Raw genomic sequence first — 16,806 nt, 5'->3', positions numbered from 1 at the left:
GTGCGAAGCGCGAACAGAAATTTTTAATAAAATATGTTTTGGCCTGATCGAAAAACGGACTTGTTAAGGACTACGGCGGAAAAAGAAAAGAAAAGCCAACAAATAGGACAGTTCTGAAGGCTTTTCTACGAATCAATTGAAGACGCATCGCCGAAGGAGCCTATTACAGAGGAAATGGTGGAAACCAACGTCGATCAACAAAGTGCATATCATCAAGAAAATGGTAGCATGATCGACAGCAAGAATTTAGAAGGGAGAGAAGGAAATATCAAGAGCGATGAATACATGCATGCACCTGATCATGGACCCTGCAAAACAGGTTGATCAGAAAGAAACCACAGAGAACTACACATCTCTGGTGAATTATGGTAACAGTATGGTCCAACCTCCACCAAATTGGAAGGAATCCGGAGCGTGCCCTAAACAAGATGATCAATACGACGATATGATTGCCCCAGAGAAGGGGAATGACAACACTAAGAGTAATGAATACATGCATCTGTTCATCGACCCTGCAAAACATGTTGATCAGAAAGAAACCACAGAGAACTGCACATCTCTGGTGAATTACGGTAACAGTATGGTCCAACCTCCACCAAATTGGAAGGAATCTGGAGCGTGCCCTAGTCGAGATGATCCATACGACGATGGGATTGCCCCAGAGAAGGGAAATGACAACATCGAGAGCTACTATTCAGAGATGAATTTTTTACATTCCGTATAATAACTAATAAAGTAAATAAATAGAGTTTGCTTATCAAATTTCCAGCATATCGACAACATTCAAAGTGGCAAAAAGTATACTTTTCCACTTGTCATTATTAGTGCATGAAAAAAAAAACAATTTGCTAATGCGATCATCTGTTTATGAACAATTCAATGTTAGCCTATATGTCGCATTAATAATCGTACGAACAAATTATATATATAGGTTTAATCTTTGAGGATATTATAACTTTTTTATCATGAAATACATGCATGATTATTATTATTATTATATTATATTATATATATATATATATATATATATACATATATATATATGTATGTATATGTATTAACGATTATTTTTGGCTTAAGTCTAGACACAAGGGCCTTATGAAATTATTGCCTAACTTGTATCATGGTTCAAACAATCCATGATAATTTGTTTCTGGTTTTGAGGAAGGGGCGGGGAATGGATAGTTGATTGGTTTATATCATTTTTCTGCATTCCAATAAAAAGCACATTGCATCATTTTATATAACATCGCAAGAACGCCGATCAGACAAAATTACCGTAGAAATATCATAGTGATTTTTAGTTAGAAAATAGTGCAGTGTTGCACCTAGAAGTCCACCGTGAGCGGTCTCGCGGACATCTTTTAAAGATTAAAATGCTGGTGATCGAGTTGAACGATGTGCAAATGCAGGTACGCGAGCGCATGCAACTGATGGCATATTTGTGAATCAAATTGTATCTATACTGATGAAATATATATTTGAAGATTTAATTGCAGGAGTGTATCATTTCTTTTAAGAGTGGCTTTCTTGGAGTAAATTGTAGAACAGAGAGTAAAACGGGGTATATAACATTTAGTCAAATGAAACTTATTACTTATCCAGGGAAGCATTAATCAATTTAAAGTCAATACCTATACGTATATAATTGTGTATATAGTGTGTTACCATGTAATAGTTTTATATAAATGTATGGAATTTTGCTGATTTACTAGGGTTTTATCATTATAATTTTTTTTCAATTCGATAGAGGATCTACATCTTACTTAAATAGCTCTTTTCATTTAATTGATACATATCATATCTGCAATTTCATGCAGATGACGTTTTAAATATGCATAAATTAATAGATAGATCGATGAATAAATGAACCAATAAATAATCAAATAAACAAATAAATAAAAGAAAGAAATATTATCTGGAAGGTTGTTCTATTAGTCAGGGCTTGGGTTCGTATATATGTGTTTCATGGGGTTTAACTAATTTGGAGGTTTGTTAAGGGACGATTACTAAGATATGAGTTTGATATGAACGAAATAACGAATTTTAAAATGGCTTGTGATGGAAATTCATCATTAATAAATTTCATCTCATAAACTGTTATTTACGTCATTATTGGTGGTAAAGTTTTAAAAATATTACACCTGTTTAAAAATCAATAATGAAAGACAATGTCACGAAATTGCAAATCTTACAGCAAACCAGAAGAGTTAATTGTAGAAAAAAACATGATTGAAAAATATGATTGACAAAAAGAGGAATTTATGACACGTTACTGGGAAAACACACAATAATATGTCAAATTACTTTAGGCTTATTTATCTGTCTTTGAAATAGAGAGGGATTGTAAGAGGAAATGTTTTTTTTTCTATACTAATGAAAAATATTGATTTTTCATTATTTTTATGTATTTTATGATCTGAGGAACGTGTCAAGAAATGGCCTGTCTGATATTACGGCAAAGAATGTTTTATTCAACAGGTACCGTCTTCATTGTGCTTCCCAGTGCAGAATAAAGGAAATTTGTTAGATCTGACCATTGTCAAACAAAAAAATGTATACTGTATATATAATGCTGTAACTATTTATATATTGATGAGTCACACCAAAGTTATGTTCACTTCTGACCAGTGTGGTTATTTTATAATCTTACACATTGTATATCTGTTTAGGTCCAGTATCATTAGAATAATGAATAATTGAATGAAAAACAATTGAATCAAAATTTCCAATAACTTAAAGAAAGATTCCCTCTCATTTTAAAGTTATAGCCACAACTTATATACATATTAAAGTAAAACCAGAGTTCAAATTAGAAAGGACATTTCCTCTATCTTCACAGATTTTCTTCTCTTCTTTCTCTGACTTTCTTTCCACTCCTTTATTTCCTCTATTTCAAAATCAATTCCTTCAGTTATGTCACCTCCCATTACAAAGGATGATAAGGGAATATTATAACATAAACTTTAGAAGAATGAAAACACGAAATATATAAAAAGAGCAAATGTGGATTAAATAGTTGAGTTTGGTTTATTATGAAAACGCATTTGCTCACTGGTCAAAGGTGAGATGAGAATGAAAACCAAAATAGGATCATGATTATCAGGAATAAGGGTCGCATATGAAATGTTCATAGGCCATCACAGGCCACAATATAAACTTCCATAAACGTGGTAGGTAATATCACAATGATGTATACGAAAAGGAAAATTTTTGAATAATCTTAAGATTATATTGAGAGATGCAACATTTCAAATTTTGAGAAAAATTCAACTTTGAAATATTCATTACATTGTTGTGTAAATTAATGTGATTTAAAGTCCCCTGTAAATTGATAAAATGGTAAAGATGAGAGTTTCATCAACGGCATTGATTTAATCAAGGTCATCAGTAACTCACCTTACACTCAACTTGAAGAGTACGGTAGGCCAGATATTTTTTGTACAAAATCCTCTGCTTCCACAAAGATACCAGAAGACCCCCCCCCCCCCCCTATTCACGAAAGTGTATTTAAAGGATGTTTTGATTTGTTTATGATAAAAGTTATTATCATATTCAAAAGTAATTGCTGGAATCACATATGTATAAATAAAATGGACTTATCATAACTCCCATGATGCAGTGGATATAACCTTTGCTATACATAGGGATTTGTCACAGCCAAATTCTTGTAAGAATCGCATTGAGACCGCCAAGTTAAGCACTTTGACAGCATTTAAAGATGAATCCACACATTATCAAAATTATTAACCATTTGATGATTTTTTTTCTATCTTGATAAGTGGGGGATGTATCCCCCCCCCCCCCCCGGCCCTGGATTTACACAAGTGAATCTAATAGTGTTTGATTGATATACTAAAAAGCTCATTGCATTTTTCCATAATTGTATACTCATAAAAGCCATATCACATAATATTCAAATACATGTAGATCAATCTTTATGGGTATTGCATAATAGAATGTAAATACACTTAAATAAGGGAAACATGTAGAAAAATCAATTGAATAAAAGGTGATCTGTCATTTTCATGACAGACCACCTAATTAGAGATTTATTGCCAAACATGCCACAGTATTTATAAACTTGCATATCTTGTACTCTTCATTTACAAAAGGAATACGATTTGTCATATTTTACACCAACAAAAAATGACAGATCAATTTACATTACATAAAAAAAAAAATTGTGTCCAATATATTATTTACTGTTAATCTGTTTATCTAGGAAAATGATATACATTTATGATTTCTTCTGTACAGTCAAAATTCATGCAAATACCCTTGCAAGATATTATCAATTGTATATTGCACATCAAAGTTTCTCCATAAATTTTACTTTAAAAAATAGTCATTTATTGATCTAGAATACATCAACTAAAATACCAATGTCACTTGAAATGATATCTGAAATTATCAGAGATTTTTTTTTTCAAAATATCTAACCAAGCTGTAACTCATCTCGAGTTGAGAATATAAAACACAGTTAAAAAATCATAACTTTCCCATCAGGTGAACTTCCCATGTACTTCATGGGCTTGAAACACTTTGTAGTTGCAAAAAATACACGTAAATAAGTTACCAAAATACTAACTTAAGAGAGAATTCAACCAACTTGAACAGATTGAATAAAACTGTCTCCATAAATACCCAATTCTCTTTCACTATTTCCTACTTGTACCTCATCACCACCTTTAAAATTACCTCAGATTGATATAAAATACAATTTAAAAACAACAAAAATTTTGGATACCCTGTAAGTGAATAAGAGATAATATCCTAGTTTGGATGTGTTTATCATGGAAGATATTTCCTTATTCATCAATAAGAGATTGAGTGTACCGGAAGCTAGGTGAAAGAGTCAGGTACTGAGTTGTGTTTGTTTGTCTATCACCATAGATTTCAGGAGGTACTTCAGAAAGGTACGTACTTCACTACATCCTATTCGGTCACCTCATAATCATCTTCATAATGATTTCCAACGAAAGTCATTAGAATCACAGTCAATTGTCTGAATTTCCTGCCAACAGGAAGAAACAAACTTGATCTTTGGTTTTGGTTAATGGAAAACATTTCCTCATTTCATTTCCTCATGTGGAAGCACTATGGTGTAGCGGTTCTGACTCTTGCCTTGTAATCAGAGGGTGGCGTGTTCAAATCCCACCATGGCCTAGCATCCTTTGGCAAGGCATCAATCCACACTTTGCCACTCTCACTCAGGTGCTAATAGGGTACCGGTAGGAAACAACCGCCATTTCGGTTGGTTCAGCAAGTGTACGCCAGACAGGCTGCTAAAGAAACCTATAAATACCGTAACCAGGTAATAATAATTGTAAAGCGCTTTGAGCGGTCATTGATAGATATCTCGCTACATAAAAGACAAATATGATAATTTTGGCAACTTGTCTTTGCTGTGTCTTTTAGCAAGAATCCAGCTATAAATGTGTTTTTCAATAGCAGCTCTCCACACATTCCCTGTGTAATGCCTATGATGAAACAGCAGAAAATGGTAAATGAAAAGCCGATTTTGGTTTCCAAGTGACATAGGGGCAGCTCTCACTTTTGACAATAGCCTTTTAGTATTAAGAGGTTGTGAAGCTCAAGTGGGCCTAAATATCAGTACTTATAGTTTGCTTGTCTATCGCCATTGGTTTCCAGTTGTGTTTTCATACACTCCATTTTCTCACTTTATCATCTCATATAGAGTCCCATTAAAAACTCTTTATAGCTCTCAATACCATCAAGAAGAAGCAGTAATATCTAGATTATGCAAACATACTTCCCGTTCATCAAAAACCGTTCTTGAAGAAAATTTGTTAGAAATCATTGATGAAATTATCAACTGATCATTCCTGGCCCCAGTTGCATAACGAAACTAGGTTGTACACAAAAATGAACCTCATCAACCGGGAAATACTTTCAACCACTCTCAATCCTTCTAATTATTTTAATTGCACAATTTATGATTATCACATCAACACAAGGCAGTACTGAATTGCATCTTCATCCGTGGCACGGAGATTCCCACTATCTCTGCTTCACGTTTTATCATCAATTTCTTCCTCAATACCGTTCCCATCACCAGGCCAGATGACCCGTCTCCTCATGTCGTGCCCTTCTAAATACCTCTCTTTAGAATCTTTAGTCTTTGGATCGTCACCTATTAATCTCTGCTCTTTATCGTTATTTTCACCTCTCCGTCGCTCTTTCATGAGTTTTTCCATCACCGTATTCAGTCTCTCCTCTCTTCTCTCTTTATCTTCATCTTCTTCTCTCACCATCCCTCTCTCCTTCCCTTGATCATCCAACACTCCTATCACCTTCGCCTCCCTTCCATCACCCTCAACCTCCCCATTCACAGCCTCCTTCTCCATATTCTCCTTCAGCTCCAGCTCCTCCTCCTGTTTCTCCAGTTCGTCCATCTCATGCTGGAGCTTTTCTTTCCGCTCGGCTATCTTCCGGAGGTCTCCCGCCTGGATCCGTCCTTTCAAGCTTACAGATCTCTTGATGTGCTCAATGATGGTAAAGGGGTCTACGTTCACATTGGATGCCTGGTGGGTGACAAAGAAATAATGGTCTTAAAGCTAATAACATGCAGTTGCAGAAAACAAAGATCTTATAAGAAAGTCTTTATACTCATGGTCGCTTCGGTGGATTCACGATAAGGTGCGCCACCTATCAGTTACAGCGGACAGGCCGAAATTTGCAACGCCCCTTGAGAAACATCTTAATCTTTGTGGCACACATTATATGCATGCAATTATGCTGCACTGGCTGACTTAGCTTGGCTGGCTTGTGTATCCTGTCAACCAGGGCTCAGGAGGTGGGAGAGAAATTTGTCGCACATTTCTTTGTGAAATTTAGACCGTTTTCTTTGAATTATTCCCCCACTTTTGCCAGTTTTAATTTGTGAAGCATTATAATGCTATTTGCACACTAGCACTGTACGCTGCCTGCACCTGTGATATCGAAGTTAGAAATTGGCCTGTCCACTGCAAACGATAGGTGGCGATCCATATTGTAAATCCACCAAATTGTCACCATATTGTTGCGTAAAGGGCAGTTAGACAATTTCGCCTGGGTATAACCGGCGATATAGACAATAGCCCTCTACTCACATGAATCTATATTAAGCACGGCACGCCCAAAATTCCCCTAAAATATTCAACCCCCGATGACCCAGACGAAACTAGTGTCAGTCAGCGTCAGTAGTGAGTGAGCAAGCAACCAGCAACGTCAAGAAGCTATCACAAGATATTTGCTGCCATTGCTGCCAATTAGGACTGAGCCTGGACATCTTGTGGAACACTTAATTAGGTGATTGTCTCCATATCAAATGCTATAATATCACGGTATATCGAGATCTGGTTCTTCTACATAGACCCACAGGTAACTCTGTGGAGCCATGAAATCTAAACTGGCAAATGATCGCTATGGAGATCACCACCTCAGAGAAGCACATTCTGGGACAGTGTATCTTTATTGCATGGAAAAAGACCCGACACCTGACTGGAATGCTGTGTTTAGTTTGCCCATTTCTCAGTAATCACAGCTTTCTATCAGGATCATTTTTCTTTATTTACACACATAAAATATCAGGGTGGTTATTCATTGAATTCTGTTTAAACTTATTTTAGATTGTTATCACAACAGGCATTTATCTTAACGTTTTTTACGGTGAATCTGCAAATTTGAACAGTCAAAATCAATTAATCGAACCGTTGACATATCAGAAATATATTGAACATTCAAGGCAGAATAATTTTTTTTTTCAAATCAGAGAAAATAAATGTTTTATAACTATTCAAGCAACACTCAATCGGAACAAGTCATAAACATCATTAAGAGAACATTATCAAAAAGAGAACAAGAATGATCAAAAAGGCAAAAAAATGAAAATTTTGTTTCTAGTGTTTGATGAAAATTTTTATTTCCAATTATTTGTACACATATTTTTTGCAAATTTATAAAAACACACAAAAAAATGTAGGGCTATTTTGTTTATTATTAAGCCAACATGCTTTTGGAAATAGTGATACGACCTATAGACCCCTTGTCTTCTTCTCTCAAAGTTTCAAAGGACTTTAATGGTAAAAGTCATCAGCTTTCCTTTTAGTGCTTATATTTTGCACTGGAAGCTAGGTTTATAGATTATGACTTTGTTTCGAGGAAGAATACTGAAGCAACATAATGTAGAGTAATATCCTTTACATACCATCACAGATCATAATTTATTTGGTTGAGTTTTAAGACGACTGGTGCATTCGACCATGAGAAAATGAGGTTCAATAAATGATTTTTTTTTAGCAGTTACAATTATGTCAAACAGGAGTCACGAAGAGCTGGTGGAACAATATTTCTTAAACTACCGTCATACACATTATTTGTTAGTCTGAGTGATTACCTGAAAGATCATACAATAGGCTTACAAGTCATATATTTTGAAAACAGTAATAGGCATTACAAGCTTAATCGAGGGTTTATTTCAGTTGGTTAGAAAGGGATTATGTCTTCATGAGGGATGCAGCTCTTCCTGCTAGCCGCCCGAATCATTCTTAAGCAATCTGCCAGCATATAGCTGGCAGGTACAGATTAAACCGATGGCCACGCCCATCTCACCTTTGCACACACTGCACTCTACTTGAAGATGTGTGCATACATTTTACTATCGACATACTCACACTGCAAGTTCTCTTCAAGTTATTACTTATTTTGTATAAAATATAATATGCTTTTTATTACATGTTGGTATTTAGATTGACACAGGATGAACTTGTGTGGATTAAGGGTTCCATGCCAGAGAAAGACAAAGGAAGGGAATGGCATGTGAGGAAGGGGGAGGGGGGGGTAGATCGATATATGACTATGAACTGGTCTCCCACTGGCATAAACAAAATGTGCAGTACAGCACACCTCCATGAAAACTACCACGCTAAAAAAATAATGCTGATGGGATCTATAACACACCCACCCTTGATGTCACCAAATCCAGAAGGGAAGCTTGCTCATGGGGACAACATGGGGTTAACGACTCAACAGCACATTTTATTATTTTCTTCTTTTATGAACTTAAAGATTCAAGAGATATTTATCAAAGTTTCATATCCACCGTTCTCATAAAAATATCATGATCAAATTACAGGGTCTTGGAAATGCAATTAAACTTCCTTATAGAATATTCAGTGCAAAACAGAATATGTAGATCCAGCATGAACTCACAACATGGAGGTGCCAAGGCTGAGTGGTCTAAGGCACCTGGCTAGACACATGAAAGTCGGGGGTTCGATCCCCGGCCGGCCATGTCACTTGTGCTCATGAACAAGGTATTTAATCATTTAATGAACTGTGCTCTTTTATCCTACATTCAAATAAATGGAAGTGCTATGATGAAAAATGAAAATGAAATTCCATGTTTTATTGTTCAAAATAGAAATACTCAAAAAAATCATTTTGCCAAATTGATCGCTGGCCCAGCAGCCACTGTGCAGCACAAGATCGGCGTAGCTCTATCCCTTGCATTGTTGAACGCCAAACAGAATAGCAGCAACTCCCATCTTTTAACGTCTTTTGGTCTGACGCGGCTGGGGCTTGAACTCTTGACCTCCCAGTTGTGAAACGGACGCTCTACCAACTGAGTTAAAACACCAGTTATATTGTTATAACTATAACTATATGATCATTTGTTTTAAAGGTCAAGTCCACCCCAAAAGAATGTTGACATGATGTTGCAAAAATAAAGAAATGAGAGGAAGTTGAACAAAAACTTTAACATTTTTTAACAGACCAACAGACTAACAGACCAACTGGAAAAGTGATTACTCCGTCTCTGCCGAACTTCTTTCAGGCGAGACAAAAAGTGAAAAATCAAACAAGCATAACAGTTTAAAAATGGCATCAAAATCGGAGGTAAAATAAGAAAATTATGACATTTTAAAGTTTTGCTTGTTTTTCTCAAAACCATAATATGCACAACTCAGTGACATGCAAATGAGAGAGTCAGAGATGTCCCTCACTCAACATTTCTTTTGTTTTAATTGTTTGAAATATACAATATTTCAATTTTTACAAATTCTGCAGTAAGGACCACTTGACCATTTAAACCATAAAACATTAAAATAATGGTAATTTCACATGTTCAGAAAGGAATAAAACTCGGTTTCATATGAAAATGAGAAAATTAGAATATGTCATATTTCATATAATAAAATACATAACAGTGAGTAGGTGAGGGTGATGTCAACAGTCCCCCTATATGCATACCGACCAGGCTATGCATATTAACATTACTGTTTTGTAAAACTATAAAATTTAATTTCTTTATATTATTAACTTTTTGTTAGGGTGGTCTTGTCCTTTAATAAAGAAATAAACTTACAGCAAAAAGCTCCATAGAACTGATATCATTCCTTGGATTGTTAGGAGGCCCTCTACTGATGATTCTTGCAACAGCCGGTATCTCCTCTGGCTTTGGTGTACCATATGGTTCCTGGAATAGGAGAAGGTAGAAAAACAAACGTGAAAGAAGAACTAAAAGCAATGAAAATATCTGAGTCATAAGCAAAGGGATGAAATTATAAAAAGAAAGGGAGCCAGTAAGAAAATGGAGAGAGTTTGGTAGGGTAAACAGAAGTTTTTTACAGAACATGAAAATAGAAGAAGCAAGAAGAGGTTGAAAAAGCAAAAAAGGATGAAAAAATAGAGACAAAAAGGTTAGAATTCCAAGCCCAGCAGCCAAATTACAACAGATAGAGATGATTAAAGCAATAAAATGTATAAGACGGCATTAAAAATAGTGAAATTATTTGCAATTGTTTGAACTTGTAGTGGATCTACAGATTGAAAGAGAACTTCTAGACATCTTATTTTCAGTCCCTGAAATGGCTCCCATATTGACATATGCAATATATCAATATTTACAAATCATATTTTCCTCAGGACAAGTCCCAAGTTCTCTATGAATAAGATAAACCTGTAAGCAGCACAGAACAATCTGCCCCCTACACTACGAAATGATCCCTGAAAATTGCTTTAAAAACAGATGGATTGTCAACTACACACAGTTGAAACTTATGCCTTCTCCTTTTCCAGACCAAGAATACAACTAACATTCATAATATTTAACCAGTGAATTATGTGACCTCTGACCTTTGGCATCGTGACCCTAAAATCTACTTAGATCATCCTACTCACATATGCATACAAGGATTAAGAAGCAAGATAGACAAATTTGACCTCTGACCTTATGACCCCAAAATCTACTCAAATCATTGTCCCTCCCATATCGAAACAACAAGGTATTTTACCTATGTAACCTTTGACCTGTGATACCTCAAATAAGAATGATCAGACCATTGTCACACACAAAAACATAGTTAGACCAAGATTGAAAAATAATTCCTTAGTTATTGCCAGAATGAAAATATGTCTGCCAGCTGAACAACCCTAATAATAATAATAATAATAGGCATTTGTATAGCGCCATCTATCTAGAAATATTCTATTCCGAGGCGCACAAGAAAAGTAAGAATAAGAAAGTTTGGATGAGTGTCAAAGTGCCAATAATTAATACTGTTAAAAAAGATAAGACTTCAGTTTAGATTTGAAGGTCTCTAGTGATGGTAAGACACGGGGACAGGGCAAAAATGGATTCTGGCTCTTTCTCCTGTTCTCTCACTTTCTTTTTGTTCCTTTTTTTTGTTTAGCGGCGCCTTCTGCATCATGAAAAATGGGGGGGGGGGGGTTGCACCCGAAACCTCCCGTTTGGCTATAACCCCCAAAACTCCAAGACTGGTAATGAAGGCAATGTGATGGAAATAACTTGACAATTGTAAGAATACAATCAAAGGCTAAATGCAAATTTACATACTTACAAGTTTGGGTAAAAAAACAGCAAGACTCCATGCATATAAATGAAGATCATCAATAAATGCCCTTATTGTATAGAAAAGTAACCTGCAAACAAAAAAATATCAAAGAATATACATAAGGAAGTTACAAGATTTGCAATATCTAATGAACATAGGTTCTCATAGGTATACTGATCAATTTTACTTAAGTGAAATTAACACAGCATCCAGGGCAGCATAAGCACCCTTTGGTGCGATATTAATCCTCTTGTTCAGGTCCTTTGTATATGAACTAAAGCTGTCAGTTCCCTTGATAACTTACAGATGAGCATTCATGCTGGAGCATCACTCACTTAAGTAAAATGACCAAGCTAAACCATTCGCTAATTTTTACTTCACATTCAATCAATTTTACCAAATTTTTTGTTTAAATCCCTTCCTGGGTTTTCTTGTCAAATAAAAATATGCATAGAGAACAATGCATATGCACACACTTCAACAATACAGAATTGGACTAGATTCTCAGTCAGAGAATGCTTTAAAAATCCTGGAGGGGGGTTAAATCATGGTTTCAAATTGACTTTTGTAGAAATTTTAAATCTTTCCATTTCTGGGCTCTGTAAATAGGCCGTGAGGAAATCAGTGTTTTCAAAGAAATACCATAGGACAAGACATAAAACTGAAACTTTAGAAATCAGTATTTTGCATGATACCATCAGTATTCTTCTCATTTTTCAATACTAAATACGCAAAATCCATACTACTTGGCAGCTCTGAAATATGCATAAAGAAAATTGCATAAGCACGCACTTCAAGAATACAGATTGGACTGGATTCCCAGCTAATGCTTTGAAAACCTAGGTTTCAAATAGACCTTTGTATTGTGAATTCATGTCATTGGGCCTCTAACCTGATAAAATCCTGACCGGCGAGTGGACTGATGATCATGACTTCATAGTCTTTCTTCGGCGTGAGGTAGGCCATAGCTGTAGCATCTCCAAACATGGCAGTGAGACCAAGAGCATTGTGAACCTGAGTTAGGAAACCCATTGAAAATAATAACCATGTACTAGAATTTGTAATTTCATAGCATCGTCCAGATCATGAAGCCTGGCTTAAAGTGACTTGGCAAAAGGTAGTGTGTATGAGTGCCAGAGGTTGTGGAACCAGGGGGTGGAGGGAGGCTTTAACCCCCCTCCCCCACACTTTTTTTTTTACCAAATCATTTTCCAAAAATGTAAAAATTACCATCTGATTGTGAATTTTTGCATGGTCACACCCCCCCCCCCTTCAAAACCATCCCAAAGCCCTTGTGTGTAATTGAGTTTAACAGATATGTATCAATCCGATATGATTATTTACATCTGGGGAAGACCTCCAAAAGAAGATGAGACCAGGGCATGAACAGGCACACACCACAAAGCTTTGTACAGGGAGCAGGAATCTTTTGGTCAGTGCCCCTTTTCTAGTTCCTGCATTATTAAACAGAATAAGAGACTGGCCCCTCGAAAATAACAGACTGGCAAGTCCAATGTCAGTTGAACAATTCCCCACTATGCTATCTAAAAGCCTGGTACATTTGGATATTTTGTTCAATATAATACATTATAAGTCACTCAGAGCCCGTTGCTGAAAGAGATGCTTTTGAACGTAGTTCAGACAATTCTACGAGTCTAAAATCTACACTTCTAATTAGGTTGGAAATTAAATTGCACTTGATTTTTTTAGTTATATTTGATTGCAAACTCTTTCTCTGTACTTCTCTCGATTAAAATTAAATGAATATGAATTTTAAGTTTACCTGAATTAAATCAGCAAAATAGTTTTGTCCATCATTTTTTATACTGTACTCCAGTGCTGAGAGCTTTATGTGTTCCATCAAACCTTTGAGAATAAAAGAGAAAGATTGAATCTATAAAATGTGATATAAAACAAAATACTTGCTAAATACCTTTATATCCAATCATTGCCGATGATTTCAGGGGGCTGGTGTAATATTTTTATCTTTTGTATTTTGTACAGGAGCCTATGGGAGACAAATGTCTCATCCCCCCCCCCCCCCTGGACTAAAAATCTCACAAATTCACTACGTATGTAGCCGATGAAAAACTGGATCATGGGAACCTGAATAAAAACACCACCTATTCAACTTTTTGCCCCCTGCCACATTAACGGATTATAAAAGCTTGTTACTACCCCCTACTTCTGTCTCTTTCTTCCTTTCTTCTCCTCTTCCTCCTTTTCCTCTTCCCCTTGTTCCCTCCTCCTTTGCTCTTTTTCCTCTCTTAATTCCTTTTTTCTTCACCCTTTTTAGTGTTTTTACATCTAACAAAGTTAGTAAGGAACTGGGGGGCCGTTTCAAAAAGCTGTTCGTAAGTTAAGAGTGACTTTAAGAATGACTGGTGATCCTTTCTTACGCCCTAAACCGTTGCCAATGAATAAACCATTTACCACAAGAAAGGATCACTAGTCGTTCTTTAGAATGAAGCTGGGTTGGGTGTAAGTTATTTTTTTGTGTGTGTGATTGACAATCGAAATTGTAATTTTTCTTTCATCAAAAACCAAAATATTTTCAAAAAAGACTTGAATAATGTAAAAAAATTGAATATAAATCATACAAATTACATATAATAATTGTGTGTGTGAAGAAAAACATCTATACCTTTATTGAGAATGACTGTCTGCCATTCCTAAGATATCCTTGTTTGATTTGTATGATATACTTGCTATGTAACTGTGAAAATGCTATTTTTTATAGATCATGAATAAAAATTTTAATAAGTACACATTTTATGTTATGTGAAAGAGCATATCAAAACTATGATTTGATATCAGTTTCTATGATATAATCACTCTTGAGAGTGGCTGTTCACTTCAACTAAAATGTGTCTGCAGAAACTATTATGTTTTTACCCCCCCCCCCCTCAAAAAATGGGGGGTTAAGGTGACAAAACATCCATGAAGGCATTACTTTCTACATTTTAAAGTTGACAAGGAACAATTCGGGGGTACTCTATCTCACTGACCCTTTCCTGTTGTGTGAACTTTGTATTCATTGTGAGTGATTGGGGATAATATAAAGAAAACATAGCTAGATGTGTAATTGGGGTTTATAAATGATTTTTGTTTTCTTAACAAAATTTTGTAATTCTTATTTAGGAGTACATCATTTTGTTTTCAACTAGAAGACACAATATTATTCTGTTAATACCTGGTTGGGGAACAGTTCAGGGGGGTGTTTCACAAAAATTAAGTATGACTTTAAGTGTAATGCCAGGCATATCCATTTATGATGGTTAAAGTGACTTCAATATCTTCATATATTTTCTTTTTCAATCTTACTATTGAGAAAAATAATTTGATTTATATTTTTTTTTATAAATGATTTTTTCTTGATAGGATTTGAAAATAATATGTAGGGGCATATTTTCTTCTCAACTAGCATACGCATTATAATCTGTTAGTACTAGGTTAGGGTTGCAAGATCAGATTTTTATAAACCCTTCCCATTTTACGATGGTTTTTGTATTTTTATATTTTTAACAAATCTCATTACTAGGAATGCACAAGCTCCCAGAATTTGGAGGTTGCTGCCCTAGCCGAAGACACAAACCAGAACATGGACAATGATGAAGAAGACTTGGACTTGGGAGATGATATTGGGGATATTCAGGGTCTTGAGAACTTGGACACAGTGACACAACTTGTTACTTGTCCCCCCGATGTTATCCATGCTGACCTGTTGAGAATCAGCGGTCAGTTAGATACAATAATAGATCTTCTTGTCATGAGACAGCGGGGAGGCAAGGAACAATAATGGTCCACTGTGTTCAGGTTCTCTCTTTACTATTTTTAAGTATTTAAAGCTTCCTTTTTAGGGTCAGCCCATGTCAATTCAACTCAGCCTGTATTCAATTCAATACTTAAGTCTTTTTGAATAATTTAATTGAGAAAAATTGGTAAATATAACAATTTTGAATAAATTGGCAGGTAGTTTTTTTTGTGTGTTTGCAGTCATCCTGAATTGTGAAGGATTGGGTTGTAGTGCTTTTGGTGAATGTATTAAGTGCACTAAGTTGGTGATGTCACATTGTTCAGCATGTTTGGTTTATATCTTTTGTTACAAAAGTAAAACAATGTTGACCTGAATGAAAAACAAGCATATTTCTTAGCAGTGTAAAATACATCATAAAATCTTTGTAGAATCTAAGTTTTAAATTGCATACCAGCCCTGATGACACTTTATCCTTCAACTTTGACCAAAGTCCACTAAAAATCATAACGTATTAGAACGATATATATTATGCTCACAATGTCGCTTTGAGAACCACTAATGACCTGGTGAAACGAAAAAGTTTCTTCAGAGATTTCTTCAGGATTAGAACTTGAAGAAGTGACAATGAATGAGCTTAAGACAGTGGATATTCAAATTTGCCATTTCTCCAACTGTTAATCCCCAAGAATCAATTAACAATAGGCATAATATACCAGGCAATATTATGTTTGTTTCAGTTTACAAAGAAAAAGTTAACAATAAAGAATTGTGATTTGAGCATAGGGTGTATATAGTTTCATTAATAAAAATTGCTAATTGTCATTTAAATTTCATTAAATTTATCAGCTAGAAGGATGGTCAAATACTTGAAATTCTAGATCTATAAATATTATATGTGACCAGCCACCAAAAATCAACAAGTCTCACAGAATAAATTTTGATGTTTTCATTGAGATTGAAAAGCATAGCCTAAACTTTGATTATGATATATAACTTGTCAAAATTGATCAAGAATAACCCTTACAAGTACTTGATTGAAAGCAGATGAAATTAAGCGAGAGCTTTAAAAAATATGGAGAAAATAAGGTTTGAAGTTTGTGGTTCACTCAAGCATGAGATGTGCACACTCTGCAATTTAAATGAAACTTCAAAGTAGTCTGCAATAACTTGTGTTAGATAAAATTTTGT

At 35.2% G+C, this 16,806-nt stretch overlaps 1 protein-coding gene across 1 annotated transcript; it reads right to left on the bottom strand.

Annotated features, from left to right (window-relative positions):
* Nucleotides 1-4,001: 4,001 nt before the first annotated feature.
* On the bottom strand, nt 4,002-14,899 carry LOC129256395 (uncharacterized). Its single transcript, XM_054894612.2, has 6 exons — nt 14,866-14,899; nt 13,645-13,727; nt 12,754-12,875; nt 11,868-11,949; nt 10,373-10,483; nt 4,002-6,548 (listed from the first exon to the last, which is right to left on the bottom strand). The coding sequence occupies exons 1-6, from the start codon at nt 14,897-14,899 to the stop codon at nt 6,036-6,038; spliced, it is 945 nt and encodes a 314-aa protein (XP_054750587.2). The 3' UTR covers nt 4,002-6,035.
* Between the last annotated feature and the right edge of the window lie 1,907 nt (nt 14,900-16,806).

The sequence above is a fragment of the Lytechinus pictus genome, chromosome 3 (genome assembly GCF_037042905.1).
Source record: "Lytechinus pictus isolate F3 Inbred chromosome 3, Lp3.0, whole genome shotgun sequence".
NCBI classification, from domain to species: Eukaryota; Metazoa; Echinodermata; class Echinoidea; order Temnopleuroida; family Toxopneustidae; genus Lytechinus; species Lytechinus pictus.
This window is presented reverse-complemented; position numbering and strand designations above follow the sequence as displayed.